This window comes from Abramis brama (assembly GCF_963993115.1).
Source record: "Abramis brama genome assembly, chromosome: 22".
NCBI classification, from domain to species: domain Eukaryota; kingdom Metazoa; phylum Chordata; class Actinopteri; order Cypriniformes; family Leuciscidae; genus Abramis; species Abramis brama.
In genome coordinates this window covers 8,300,611-8,315,055 of record NC_139984.1, presented here as the reverse complement: position 1 = coordinate 8,315,055, position 14,445 = coordinate 8,300,611, and the positions used below count along the sequence as shown (strand labels likewise).

Genomic DNA, 14,445 nt, shown 5'->3' with positions numbered 1-14,445 from the left:
GACTTATCTTAAAAAAATACTTGAGCACTTATCTGAGTCTTGAGGTTTTCTGTAGACATGTAATGTACTTGCATTTGACGCTTTGCAAACTTTAGTCTTTTAACGTGTTCTGACAGGACCTATTTAAAAAGCCCATGTGTCATGAGCAAACGTATTTATTCATCTTTACAATACAATCTGTGATTAATACAAGAGATGCATTTAAGTGGTGAAAGTGAAGCATTATGTCCTAATCTGTTTCAGCACAATCAAAACCATTTGATTTTGATTTCCTCTCAAAGGGGCCATAGCGTGACTGTCAGTTTCAGACAGTCAGATCCTTTCCTTGACACAAGTACCAAACTTTTCTGGTTTGTGCAACAGGATGAAGCACTCTCAAGGTTTTCAGATGTGGCACAAAAGGAGCCTCACACGGAGGAATTAGTGTTTACCATAAACATCAAGAAGCATGGCACATGTTCTTTGTAAAAACGTTGCTTTCATTTTTATTTTGTTCCTCTGGTTTCCTTGGTTCTAATCAACATGCACGGATACCCACAGCGCTTCATTTATCCATTTTTAATTTTCCAGTAGAGGTTGTTGTTTCATCCATGAACATTGTCAGTTGCTATAACTCGTGTTGCTGGTAGAACCAATTGCATTTCTCGGCAATGGTGTCTGTACCTGGAATGTTGCAGTACAGGCTCAGAACAAGCTATACCAGTAACCGCTCTGATGTGCCTCAGTTCTCATAGTCAACACACAGAAGTGCCTTCGCTAAGAACCTGTAGACATGTCTCTAAGTAAACCTGAGGAGCGTCTTGCTTTGGAGTTGAGCTGTCCGATCTGTTTGCAGCTATACTGTGATCCTGTAACCCTTCCTTGTGGACACAATTACTGTCTGGGTTGTATACAAAATGCTGCCCACGCAGAAGATCCCAAGTCCCCGAAACGTTGTCCGGAGTGCAGGGAAGAGTACGGCAGCCCGGAGACTCTTCCCAAGAACTTCAAGCTCAGCGGTATCGTGGATGGGTTCCTGGCGGCCACTTCGGACGGCGGACTGAGAGGAGGCCAGACGGTGCCATGCGACCATTGCCTGGACAATCCAGTGGCTGCAGTGAAATTCTGCACACGCTGTGAAACATCATTGTGCCCCAGCCACCTCAAGAGACACGAGGAACGACACCGATCGCTACACGTCTTAGTGGGGCTGCCCGCAGAACGGGATGGGAAGAGGTGCCCGGTGCACTTGAAGGTCACGGAGTACCTGTGCACGCAGGAGCGCCTGTTCCTCTGCTCCGAGTGCTTGATGGAGGGCACGCACCAGCACCACGAGGTGCAGACGTTCGAGGTGGCGAAGGGGGAAATGACGAGAATTCTTGAGGAACTGGGGAAGTCTGTGTCTGACAAGCTACAGATGACAGAAGCTCTGGTGAAAAGCGCCAACGAAGGACCTCCGGACAAGGCCGAAGATAAGCTGGTGGCCAGGGCAAACATACTGCTGGAAAACATGACTTCACTTATAACTACATACAAGGTAAGAATGATAAAAAAGCGAGGTAAAATCATGCCACTTTAACTAGTTCAGTTTGATGTGTTTAGGCAAAATGGGCCCTATTTTAATGATCTATGCGCATGATCTAAAGCGCACAGCGCAAGTAACCTTAATGCGTGTCCGAATCCACTTTTGCTAGTTTAACGACGGGAAAAATGGTCGGCGCTCCCGGCGCATGGTCTAAAAGGGTTGTCCCTATTATCTTAATGAGTAATGGGTGTGTTTTGGGCGTAACGTGCAATAAACCAATCAGAGTCTCATCTCCCATTCCCTTTAAAAGCCAGTTGTGCTCGTGCCATGGCGGGATTTGTAAGCGGAAAGACTGAACGTGTCTCCAGAGCGCAAACGGATTTGTTCGTGAGCGAGGTTAAAGTGCGCAAGTAGACCATCTACGGGAAAGCCGGATTCCACCATATTTTTATGTACACAATAATAATCTTTTACATTGTAATCCTTTTACTTTTTATATTTGGCAAGTTTGTGTGCGGCTGTGTGTCCCTGTGTGTGTAATAAGCAGAGTGTGCACGCGTTGTGGACCCGCCTATAGGCGCACATTACTAACACGCTCTGTAAATAACACAAAAAAAATGCTCCATTGACTTTAGACCAGGTTTTTGTTGGTCAATGGCTCAGTCTATTTCAAATGAAAATAGCAACGTGCCAACAGTGCGCCTGAACACACCTCGTTTTCAGACCAGCCGCAATGGACAAACAAATGGGCGCAAATGCATTTGCTATTTAAACAACGTGGCACAGGACATGATAACTGCGTCAGGCTGAAACTAGCAAAAAAACACTTTGCGTCGGGCCTGGCGCCGGGTGTATGATGGGGCCCAATGTGTGTGATGTGTCTCTTTTCATTTTAGTAGTAATGCCAAATAAATGTCACCCTCATTTATGTAGAGAGCAGCAGATCTAGACCAGTGCTGACGACATACAGTCATGTTGAGGTAAAGCACATTAACACTATTTGTATGTGATGTTTTAAGAGTCGTATGACCACCGAGATGGACGACAAGCTTCATACGCGGGACAAAAGCTGGCAGGCCAATCTATGCGATTTGGAGGGTTGTCTGCACCAGCTGCGGGAAGCCCAGCAGTGCACCAGCGATGTTCTCAATCAATCCTCAGAGTTTCTCTTCATCCAGAACTACCTCACCGTTGAAGCGAGGGTCCGCCAGGCTGCTAACGTCACCATTCCTGGTCTACCTTCCCAAGAGTCCTCTGATGCCAAGCAACTGCGCTCTGTGCTACGTACAGATGCCTTCCACGCCGAGATGAGTCTTCTGCTGGAGTGCCTTCACGGCATAATGAACCCTCTAGACCTGACCTTCAACCCAACCACGGCCAATCCCAGCCTTCTGCTGTCTACCGATCTCAAAACAGTCAAGCAGTGTGCAGGAGTTAAGAGCAGTAATGCCGGAGATAACAGTGAGCGCTTCTCCTTAGCCAGTCAGGTCATGTGCTCGCAGGGTTTCTCCACCGGAGTTCACATGTGGGCGGTGGAGGTCGGCCCCGGGTGCGCGTGGTCTGTGGGACTGTGCTATAAAAGCATCCCACGTAAAGGTGACCACAGCAGGCTGGGGCATAACACCAGCTCTTGGAGGCTGCAGTGGAAGAGCAAGAAGCTGACGGCGTGCCATGACTCGGCTAATGTGGCCGTGGGCGACGGGCTGATCATACCGCCAAAGAAGGTCGAAGCGACCCTGGATTACGAAGGAGGAACTATTGCATTCCACAGCTCAGGTCAGGGAGGCCGAAAGCAGCACCTTCATACGTTCAGTGCCATGTTCAAGGACACAGTGTATCCTGCGTTCGGGCTCCACTCTACCTCTGGAGATTCATGGATAACTCTTTTGAGTGGAGTTTAACTGACACGAACATGCTTTCATTATGTAACATTCTTGCTTCATTCTCTTTGTCCCTTTATCATTCCTAATGCATTAGTATGCCTAAACCTGTACCCCTGGAAAGGATAGCCTTGGAACGTCATGCACATTTTATTTATTTACGAAAAAAAACACTTTTTAACAACTTAGTAGTACTTATGCAGTTAGTGTGATGTGTGACATGTTAGTGTGATATTAAAGACTTAATTTACCAATTGAAAATGTACATATGCTAATCAAGCATTCATTTTTGAATACAATCCAGAGGTCTAGTTTCTTTGGCCTGAAGTACTGTATAGGAGTCTTTGAAGAAAAGAGATTGTAAATAAAGTAACACCAGCATAGACAGTGTGTTTTATCCAGAGCTCAACTCTTTCCATGTCTGAGGAAAGAAAGAAAAAATCAAATTCAGATGCTCTTAAAGAAACAGAGCATGGGTATTATATTACCAGTGAGTTTGATAACATCTCTGGGGTATTTTTGCTTGTAGTTTCACTTAGACTAATGTGAATATGTAGTGACAGGAACGGCACCCAGAATGTGAGCTATGCATGTACACAAGGAACATTATGCTACAGAACAGCATTCTCCAGGGCCATATTACACAATTTACAGATTAGACATATATTTACAGATCAGATTAAGTTTTATTAAATATGCCTACAAATTTATTTTATTTATTAAAATTGCCTGTATGGTCTGTATGCTTCCACTTAAAAAGAAATGTACCTCACCTTGTCCTGTAAAACAAGAAATACTTGTTCACACCTTCACCGTCACACTACTGAAAGAGTTTTAACTCATTTCAGTCTGTTAAACAATTTCCCATAAAAATGATCTCTCTGCATTTTTCTCTATATAATGTGACAATAAATCTGAATATATGTAGAGGGTCACATCTAGACATTATGTAAAGCACTGAAGATACTGGATGCAGATGTGTTATGTATGTGCTGATTATACTTAAGACTCTCTATATATATTTATGCACCAATGCTACATTTTTCTATATGTCATAATCATTTGTTAACAAACACATCAATGAGCTCATTGTTTCTGCCTTAAATTATTACATTGTTTAAATTAATATTTTTTTAGCTGTGGTTTGTATATGAACATTCCTGAAATACAGTACATAACTTAGATAGTCACCTCAGATAACAGATCTCTCTAAATTGTAATGACACATTCATTTTCTGTAAAGCTGCTTTGAAACGATGAGTATTGTGAAAAGCGCTATACAAATAAATGTGAACTGAATTGAATTTAGACTCATTTCTGGATGATTGCGCCTTTACTGTTAGACGTTTATGATTATTTCAACTTCCAAGCCAGTTTTTTCTCTCTTTCTTCTTTTCTTTTTTGAGAAACAGTTTCACTGGAACCAATCATTCACATTGTGTTTGGTTTTATGATAGTTTTAGTTGAATACATTTCACATCACTTGAATGGCTCTGACTTATAAATTAGTTTATTCTGTAAGATTTCGTTGTTGTTGTTGTTTATTAAATGATAATACAGTATGGCATTATTTGATCTACAACAGCACCATCTACTGGTTAGAGACACCTTTTCTGTTCTTGATACTCGAAATAAAATTGCAATAAATTCAGTTATCCTCACTTGCGCTGCTTATAGTATACATTTATTGAAGAAAGAATTGGTGTAAAGTGTAAAGGGTTTCTTTAACTTGTCCGTATGGCTAAATGTTCATAAACAGCTATGACAACACAATGTCAATACAACAGATGGTAATAACAGCCTTGTTATCAGGCCTGATGTGCCATAAAGAAAAGAAGTTTTATATAGTTAACCATTAACATCACACAACTTCAACCCTGAAAGACAGCAGAAGAGGACATCATCCCAGCGATACAAAGTTCTCCCACAAACGTAAGTGCATTTACAGTTTCTCATGTGTGTGTGATCAAAATATATGAGTTGTTTTGGATATGTAGTGGTTTCTGTGTCTTGTGATTTGCATTATAAACTAATAAAAGGGAAGTTAGTTCTGGGAAAAGCCTGCGCAGTAGCATTTGTTTGCTGATATCTCTCGACTTGATATTATGTAATGTTAAGCCTTTTTAAAGAGTGCCAGAAGTGTCCACATATTTTCAGGCCACTATATGTCATTGTTTAAATAATGTTTGATAAATATTTCATCTTGTCTTCTTTACAAGTGTGTATTTTGTCATTTCTAAACAGACGACAGACAGTAAAGTGGTGAAAATGAGTGACATAGATGACGATAGTGAAATATTCTTCTCAGTTAAAGTGAGTATCACCTTGTCATAGATTTTAGTCAATAGTTTTGTTGCATTTATGAACTAAATAATATGAAATAATAACAATGTTTTATTGCAACCACTCACGTATGGGGTTTGGGGATTGTGTGTAGTTTTTGGGTCGTGTCCAGGTGGTCCGTCCAGGTGGGATGCAGATTCTGACAGATGCAGTCGAAGCCCTGCAGGTGATAACCATAGATGTCGCTCTACTGTATTATACAACTTGATCCTGTGTCCCTGCGTCCTATTATTATGACTTTCCTTCTCTTTTAGGATCCTAACATAGAGATGGCTGAGAAAATGAAGAAATCTAAAGTACATCTGTTTCTGACCAGAACTGCCATTGACATCCTAGAGCATAAAACCAAGGTGTGACTGAGGACTATGTACTCGAGCTCAGACAGTGATACGCATGTGTACGACACCCTCATTCACTCTCTCTCTCTCTCACACTCCTTTTCTCAGTTCATGCTGTACTCCTGCGCTCTGCCCTCGGTTTCATTCTGTGCAGTTCATCCGTCTCAGCCCAAAGTACTGGGCTTCATAGCCAGACACCCAGCGGCAGACATGCACCACTGCTACATCTTCCAGAGCAAGAAGTTTGTGAGTTCTGGAAACCTTAAATGCATTGACACATTATGCATTTAGCTCAGTATTTACTAGAATAAACCGCAAAATTGGGTTTCACTTTATTTTGATGGTGCCTCTTTAATAGTTTTGATATCAGCCTTATACTGTAGGTATGCTATTTTTTGATTTTATAAACTTCAATACATTTTAATAAGAATTTAGTTTTTAATTTATTATTATTTATACTAATAAATGTAGGATTAAAGTTTTGGAAATCTGTTAAATCTTATTTTAGAGTTGATTTTTAGCTTTTTTTTTCTCTTTCTCAGTCCCATCTTCTGGTGTCCGTCATTGGCGACTCTTTCCGCTCGTATAAGCAGAATGAAGGTCAACAGGGCGATCGAGACCTGGTGGTGGAGGCCCTGAGACACAAGGTACAGTGACCAGTCAGCATATTAATGTATGTAGGCTAATGTAGTAGGCCAGCACTAATGTAAACATGGACATTCAACACGGCACTAAAAACAGCTGTTTCGTTAGAAAAATCACACTTTTTTTTTTGTAAGGTGTGATGCATTTTATGGCATAATATTCTCTTACAGACAGAGAGGTTGTATTTGCCTCTTTTGGTGCTTCTCAACACGAATGCTGCATCCAGGACCTAAAATTAACACTCGCCAAGTGCCAAATGCGAGTAAAAATCAGTGTTGGCGAGTATATGAAACAGTGTCGATCGCCAGTTGGCCGGTTAACATTTTTATGAATTCTAACAATGCAATATTGAGTGAATATAAACATGAACAAATATGAACGATGCACGTGGGACGAGTTCTGCGTCGTCACGAAAGTTTAAGCCTTGCCAATTTAACAGTCAAGCGCAAAAAGACGCGAAAGGGAACTCGATTCGTTACTAAACATCCGAAGCGTGCGTCCGGAAATCTGTGTCTCAGACAGCCCGCGAATACTGACCTGAGCTCTCTTTCACATCTTCTTGCGCTTGAGCAGACATATTCAAACAAAATTGTCAAAATGCCTGTCAAGTTTACTCGTAAACATGTCTTAAGTGAACGTAAACAGCTGAGAAAGTAAACATGTGTATCAGTATCAGTATATTAGATTCGCTCTTAAAGGGACAGCAGTCTAACAGTCCGGCTGCTGTCTGTGTTTTTAGGGGCTGTTTACACGAACGTAAAAACGTAAAACTTTTTATGCGTTTGGCCATTCGTTTACAAGACAACAGCGTTTTGGGTGCCTGAAAACAAAAATCTCTGAAGACGATGATGTCATGCACATGTGTATTACCTGTTCAGTCTATAGTGTTTCATCGCCATCTAATGGCCTAGCAGCAGAATACAGCGCTTTTAGTCGTTTTCCGTGTGAATGTTTTGACAATGGTGTCGTCTGTTCGCAGAAAACTACATCGTTGTCATGTAAACGTACCCTTAATGTTAATCGAACAACAAAAGACAAACTTTTTTCTTTTTTTTTTTACTTTAATAAGGATTAATCTATGTTTCATAACTGGTAAAAAAGTTAGTTATAGGCCCTGGCTGCACCCTAGTGCCACTGCATATCTCTGCTGACATGTCATCAAGCTCCATCAAAGGATGTCTCAGTCTGAAGGATCCTTGGAAAACAGAATAGATAAAAGAATTATGTTTTCTTTTGTTTTGTTGTAAAGTAATTACATAATGCTTAACTGTGATAATGTAAACCACTGGGAGACCACAGATGGTTGTCATTACCTATTCTGCATTAAAAGAAAGGCAGTTAATCTAAAGGTTTTTAATATAAAGTATTTTTCAAATTACATTTTAATATTTAGTACAAGCTTCCAAAGTACTGCACTACGAAGCAGGGACGTCACTAGGTTTGGAGCACAGGGGGGGCTTAGCCCCCAGGGTATTTGTAACTTGCGTTTATAGAAAATCTTACAGTGAATTTGAGTAAAAAAACAACCATGTATATATGTCGCTGTATTTGTCTCTTCAACCCAGTTACCATCTTCAACCCTGTTACCCTAGTCTCAATTTTTATTAATTATTTTTTTTAAGTTTATGAATAAGTAATTTAATGTTTGTTGAACTTAGTCAGAAATGTTCAGAGCAATCATAAGAATACTGATTTTAGTTCAAATTCTGAAGTTAAGCCACATCTTTGATAAAAAATGTTGCTGTCACAAAAAGTGCCCATTTCAGGTTTAAGGTTCAAGTGTAAAATGATATGTTAATGTTATGGTGCATGGTACAATTTCTGGTAAGCTACACTTTTTTATTATTTCAATTAAATTAAATTATTGTGATTTGATTTAATATTGACTCATTTGGATAAATATTAGGTACTCGAGATAGGCGTTAATTTTTCTCAAGAAAAAAACAACTCACCTAATGTTGTAAACATAGACAGCCCTATCAGATGGTAGTATTATTTAAGGTTAAAAATAACTCAAATTAAATATAATGTTTTTTATTATAATAACAACTTTATTTAATGATATAAGTAAAAATATAATAAATAGGCCTATGTAATATAGAACACATATTTAGCAAAATACTTTTTTTCTTGCCAGCTAGGCTACGTGCTATTTCCTATATTATGTTCATTAAATGGCTTTCCTGAGGTAAATGTAACATATTGTTCTCCAGCTTGACCTCTTCACGCTGATAAAAAACACTGATTGATCGATATTATGTAGGCCTATGAGGAATATACATTTCGGTAAGTTGTAGCCTACTACTGTATCTTTCAACAGTGTTCATGTTTTTTTACTATTAGAGATGATCGGTTCACGTGCGCTAGGGATCTGTCATGTAACATTTACAAGCGCCAAAATGGTATTTATTGTTTGAATTTCGTAATAAAATTGACAGAATCTGAGAGTTGAGATTCTTTTATATCATAAAGTAACCTGCTCTGTCTAGTCTGTCGGTCTCCGTGTCCTCTTTGCTTCGCGATTTTTCTGTGCGTGAGAAAATGGATCTGTGGCGTGAGAGTGTGTGAAAAGTGTCAATTGCGTGTGTCTCACGGTGAATGCGTGAGAGTTGACAGGTCCACAACTTCCGACTTTTCGGCTATTTTTTGTTGCTGGATATATATCATTTGTTGCGTCTAAATATGAATAAGGATACGGTTATTGATAAATCGAATTGTTATTGTTGTTCTTATTATCATTTAGGGGGGCTTAGGAACATTTTGGGGTAGCTTCAGCTCCCCTAAAATAGGCCTAACGACGTCCCTGCTACGAAGCACACACCCTCATTAGGATGCAGCCTTCTGCTTGAGAAGCACCCATAATGTCACTGAAAACTTGTCAAGTCCTTTCTTTTACTGTCTATGGTCAAGTCGCGCCTGCTTGCTCAGTGGTTTTGATTGACTAGTATCTGTTTGAATGCTTGAACTGTCTGAGATCTCCCTCTGCTGTTCAGAATAAGGTACTGGAGCGAGAAAATGCTGAGCTGAAGAGGAGACTGCAAGCCAATGGAGAAGTGGGTTATGTGTCAGACTATGAGGCTACAGTTACAAAACACATACACAAGCATGTTTAACCACAAACACAGATGCACACACATGTCTCCTCATAACGGCTGCAAAGCTTAAAGGAATAATAAAAATAAATTACTCACCCTCACAGCTTTCTGTAAGGCACACAGTTAAATATTTAAAAACTTACAGATTTCTATATAGTGACCTTGGGTGTTCAGCTCGACTATTGAACTATTCCTTTAAGAGACTTCTTATCTAGAAAAGAAAATTGTAACGTATACGTTTATGTACACATCAATTTATAATATCCAGCTACAGCATTGTTTTCATCATGGGTAGCACTTACTGTGGCGATCTCTCTGGACACAGATATTTATCTTACAGGACGCTGGTGGAGTCCACAACATTTATGAAAATGAGTCGGATATTGATAAGACTTCATCTCGATCAGGACAGGGTATGTGTTGAGAAGTCACAAACACAACACACACACACACGTAAGCTCTAAACGCATACAAAAGACATACTTATAAAAGTACATATTATGAAAATAATATAATTAAGTGTTTTCGGACACTTGACTGCATGTTATTTACATTTAAATTAAAAGGCCTCATAGTTTACATTTATATTACATGCAATTAGTTGAACTTTAGAGTGTTTTTAATGACTAATGTAGGACTTGCATCTTTATGTAACTTCATAACTACTTCTATTGTGTTTGAAACATGGTTAAAGTTACTGCTGAATGTGCCGACAAGCATGAATGACAAACTAAAATATACTTTTATTTCAAATATATTTGTAGTTACGCATGTGTAATGATGGAGGTGCAATTTACTTTTTATATCTAAAATATATTAACTTGAAATGTAATATTAAAAACACACTATAATTATAATCAAGTACTTTACATGTGCTTTAAAATGTTAGTCAGCATATCAAAATAAGTGCACTTCTTTAAAGCAGGATTAGATATTATTAAAACAATGATATTAAATGTACTTAAAAATAAAACTTTTAATTTGACATTATTACAAAGTGAACTTTTTAAAAAAGTACTCAAGTGTTTTAAGAAACAGTCATGAAAGTGTCTCAATTTAATACACTTAGTGGCCTTTCATTTCATTAATACTGTATTATATTATCTGCATGAGTAGTTTTGTAAATAGATACACATATTTGTATACACACACACACACACACACACACACACACACACACACACACACACACACACACACACACACACACACACAGAGAGATATATGTATGTGTTTGTGTGTGTGTATTTTAATGTAAAAAACCTCTTAATAACATCAGTAGAAGTCTACTTTAAATAATGCTCACCCGCATGTATATATATCCATATACTGTATATTTCCATGTCAAAAAGAGGAAATAAGCTTACACTTTACTAATGTGCCCATCATGTATCCAACTGTAACATTATGATAAACGCTTATGGCTGTTCACAATAGCCATACAAATGTTGCTACATTTAGTATTGGTATTGATATGTATGATGGTATGCAATCTTTTAATTTGTCCAATATTTTTATTTCAGTGAGATTCTTTTCAGAAGATGACAAAGCTCCTTTGGAGAGGAATTTCTGAGTGGAAACAGATAAAGTCAGATAAATGCTCCAGAAATGACTCCTGAACAACACATCCAGCAGATGCTGGAACACTGAGCTCCTGCAAACACTTCAACAAAAAAATATTATTTATAGGAACATCAAGACGAGATCATTAAAAAAATATTGTATTTAAGATTAATCTGTGAGCATAGGTTAACAAATACACATTTATGAATTGTGTTTTGTTGGTATAAGGCAGTTGTTCCCAACTGAAAAAACATTGCATTTTATCATATTAATGTAAACATACTTTGTTATGATACTCTTCCATTGCAAAACTATTAAAATAATCAATACTGATGTATAGGCTGCAGAGTGCTACTTGTAAACGTTTACCTTAAAGGGACTATATATATATTTGTGCTGGGCATCCAAAATAAAAGTTTGTGTGTACATAATATATGTGTGTGTGTACTGTGTATAATTATTTTGTATTTATAAATACACACATATGCATGTATATATTTAAGAAAATGTGTTATTTATATATAATATAAATTATGTATAAATATACAGGCAAATATTTCTTAAATATATACATGCATATGTGTGTATTTATACAGTAAATACAAAATAATTATACACAGTACACACACACATGTATTCATTAACGGCTTCTGTTAATTGGAAACATCCCGAGAGGATATCCAACCCCAGAAAGAGTGTTGATCACCGACACCACATGCTTGCTTTATCAGAAACCCATATCTTCAGTGAATGCTTCGCTTTGTCGGCAAAACTATTGGAAGGTGGTCTTGAGGCATGTCGAAGCTGTTGTCAGGTTTTTATTTTGGCTTCCATTCCAAAGGCATGATGAAAAACTGGGATCAGCACACAACGGGAATTATCTTGGTTTGCTTGAAGTGATTGCCGAGTTTGACAAGAACTTATAAAAAAGAGTTTATCTAATTAATGAGCGAGAAAACTAAGAACATCATTGCAGCAAATCCATCAGGCCAGATATTTCTCTGTGACTGTACATTCAGCAGGGTGAAGTAGTTGAGAGATTATTGGGATTTGAGCCCCTCTATAGCCACACAGGGGCAAGCCTTGCAGAATGTGTACTAAAAATGGTGCAAGTGTAGCCCATCAGATCGTACTCGCCCGGCTCCGAGCGGGACTCGATCCCGCGTCTCCGGGATGGGAGGCGGGCGAGCTAACTAGTGCACCACTTGAGATCAGGGGGGTGAGGTTTACCTGGACAGCTCACACTAGCTGGCCTCCATTACACAAGACATGGGATTGGACTTGTCAAACTGTCGTGGACAAAGCTATGATAATGGAAACAATATGTCAGGTTAATATAGCGGACTTGAAGCATACCTGCAAATGCAAAACCGTTTAATTCACTATATGCCCTGTGCCGGACATTCTTTAAATCTGGTTGGTGTCAACATCATAGATGATTGCTGTGAGGAGGTCACATCCTTTTTTGATCTATTACAATAACTTTATACCTTTTGCAGCACATCAACTCATTCCTGGAATCGGATAGGCCTAATTCATGACAATAGCCCCTTTCACACAGCAATCACAGTATATTACCGTAAAATTGCTAGAATGACTTTACCGGTAAATACACATATATGCTGTTCACACAAGCAACGGCGTCCCGGCTTTTTACGGGTAAGAGACCATTCACACATGTTCAATTTTTAACATCTGAGTGAAAGGCATGTGATCAAACAGAATGTGTTTTTGCTCTTGAAAACACGAGACGCGCATAATAGTATCCAACTGCAGAGCCGCAGCGCTGATGAAAGGAAAAGAAGGCTGGGTCTCGAGCGCGAAACGCTGAAAAAGCTGCGAGACGTGGCCAAACGGTCAAAGATTCCTACCACTGATCTATATAATGACTGGATAGCTCATGACGTTCTTAACTGCCAGCAGGCAGTGAAGCCACCGGAAGTGTTCGAGCGGCCATCTTACGATTCCCTACCAGCAGAGGGCTCCATAATACAGAGATTGTAAAGTGTAAAAGTGTAAAACGACGTTCACAAAAGGATGTAGAAAAACTGCCCACAGGTTGTAAGTCAAGCCCTGTAATTAGTCATTTATGCACAATTGTCGCTATTCCCGTGTTGTTTTCTCCGAGGCAAGAGTAAGTTAATGCTTCTTCTTATTCAAAAAAAAAAAAAAAACCCAATAAAACAGTCAACAGTAGCCTATAAGCCCAAATTGGCCCAAAGTAGACTTCTTGGATATTGTTGTTTATTCTAAGCACATGCTTGTCTGCCGCTTTAAATGCTCGAGCTTGTTACAGCAGGATGACTTAACTCGCATAGCATGAAACGCGCTGATGACGTGTGATGTCTGGTAGGTAGGACCATAGATATCATATATAAAGGCTAGATGTCTCGTGCGCGCTGCTGGCCAATGGAGAACGTCCGCACGTGGCGGCCATCTTGCCACAGTGTGCTCGCTCACTCATTTAATGGTGCATGTACTTTTAAATAACCATAACTTGCTCAATTTTATACCGATTTTCAAACGGTTTGGTTTGTTATAAACGTCAGAGATGTAGTTATGACACTGCATACATACACTGCATACATATGAATAATTATAACATACATGTTTAAGCATTCGGAATTATAGCCACGTTAATAACGTTTGTAAGAAACCAAACCGTTTGTAAATCCGTCAAGATTTCTGCGAGATAAGAGGATTTGTGTGCATGCTGATCACTCACCTTAATTCACAGCTTCACTGTGACAAGATGGCCGAACGGTGATGCCGGAAGTGACTGCGCCATAAGACATCTAGCATTTATTTCTATGGGTAGGACATCCTATTGTTGCATTTGGACCGAATATTACCGAACATTATGGTCCCATGCCTTCCACAGTAAACACTTAGACCACTTAACTTAGTGATTGATATCATGTAAAGAGACACTTTCAACCAGCATAAAAAAAATAAATAAATAAAAAAAATACAAAATTGAAATGGAATAAATCACATACCCTGCCTTTAATTGTGAATACAAATATAATATATATATATATATATAAACAAATAAAAAAATCCTAACAACATGAAGG

At 38.9% G+C, this 14,445-nt stretch overlaps 2 protein-coding genes across 2 annotated transcripts; both read left to right on the top strand.

Annotated features, from left to right (window-relative positions):
* The first annotated feature begins 723 nt into the window (after positions 1-723).
* On the top strand, positions 724-4,691 carry LOC311073777 (tripartite motif-containing protein 72). The gene is made up of 2 exons (XM_084099727.1): positions 724-1,516; positions 2,524-4,691. The coding sequence occupies exons 1-2, from the start codon at positions 773-775 to the stop codon at positions 3,403-3,405; spliced, it is 1,626 nt and encodes a 541-aa protein (XP_083955853.1). The 5' UTR covers positions 724-772; the 3' UTR covers positions 3,406-4,691.
* A 961-nt stretch (positions 4,692-5,652) lies between these two features.
* On the top strand, positions 5,653-11,784 carry LOC311073776 (PTB domain-containing engulfment adapter protein 1; the record flags this gene model as incomplete). Its single annotated transcript, XM_084099726.1, has 8 exons — positions 5,653-5,697; positions 5,822-5,893; positions 5,982-6,077; positions 6,174-6,311; positions 6,608-6,712; positions 9,704-9,763; positions 10,146-10,218; positions 11,329-11,784. 8 exons carry the CDS (start codon positions 5,653-5,655, stop codon positions 11,376-11,378), a joined length of 639 nt encoding a protein of 212 aa, XP_083955852.1. The 3' UTR covers positions 11,379-11,784.
* Positions 11,785-14,445: the final 2,661 nt, after the last annotated feature.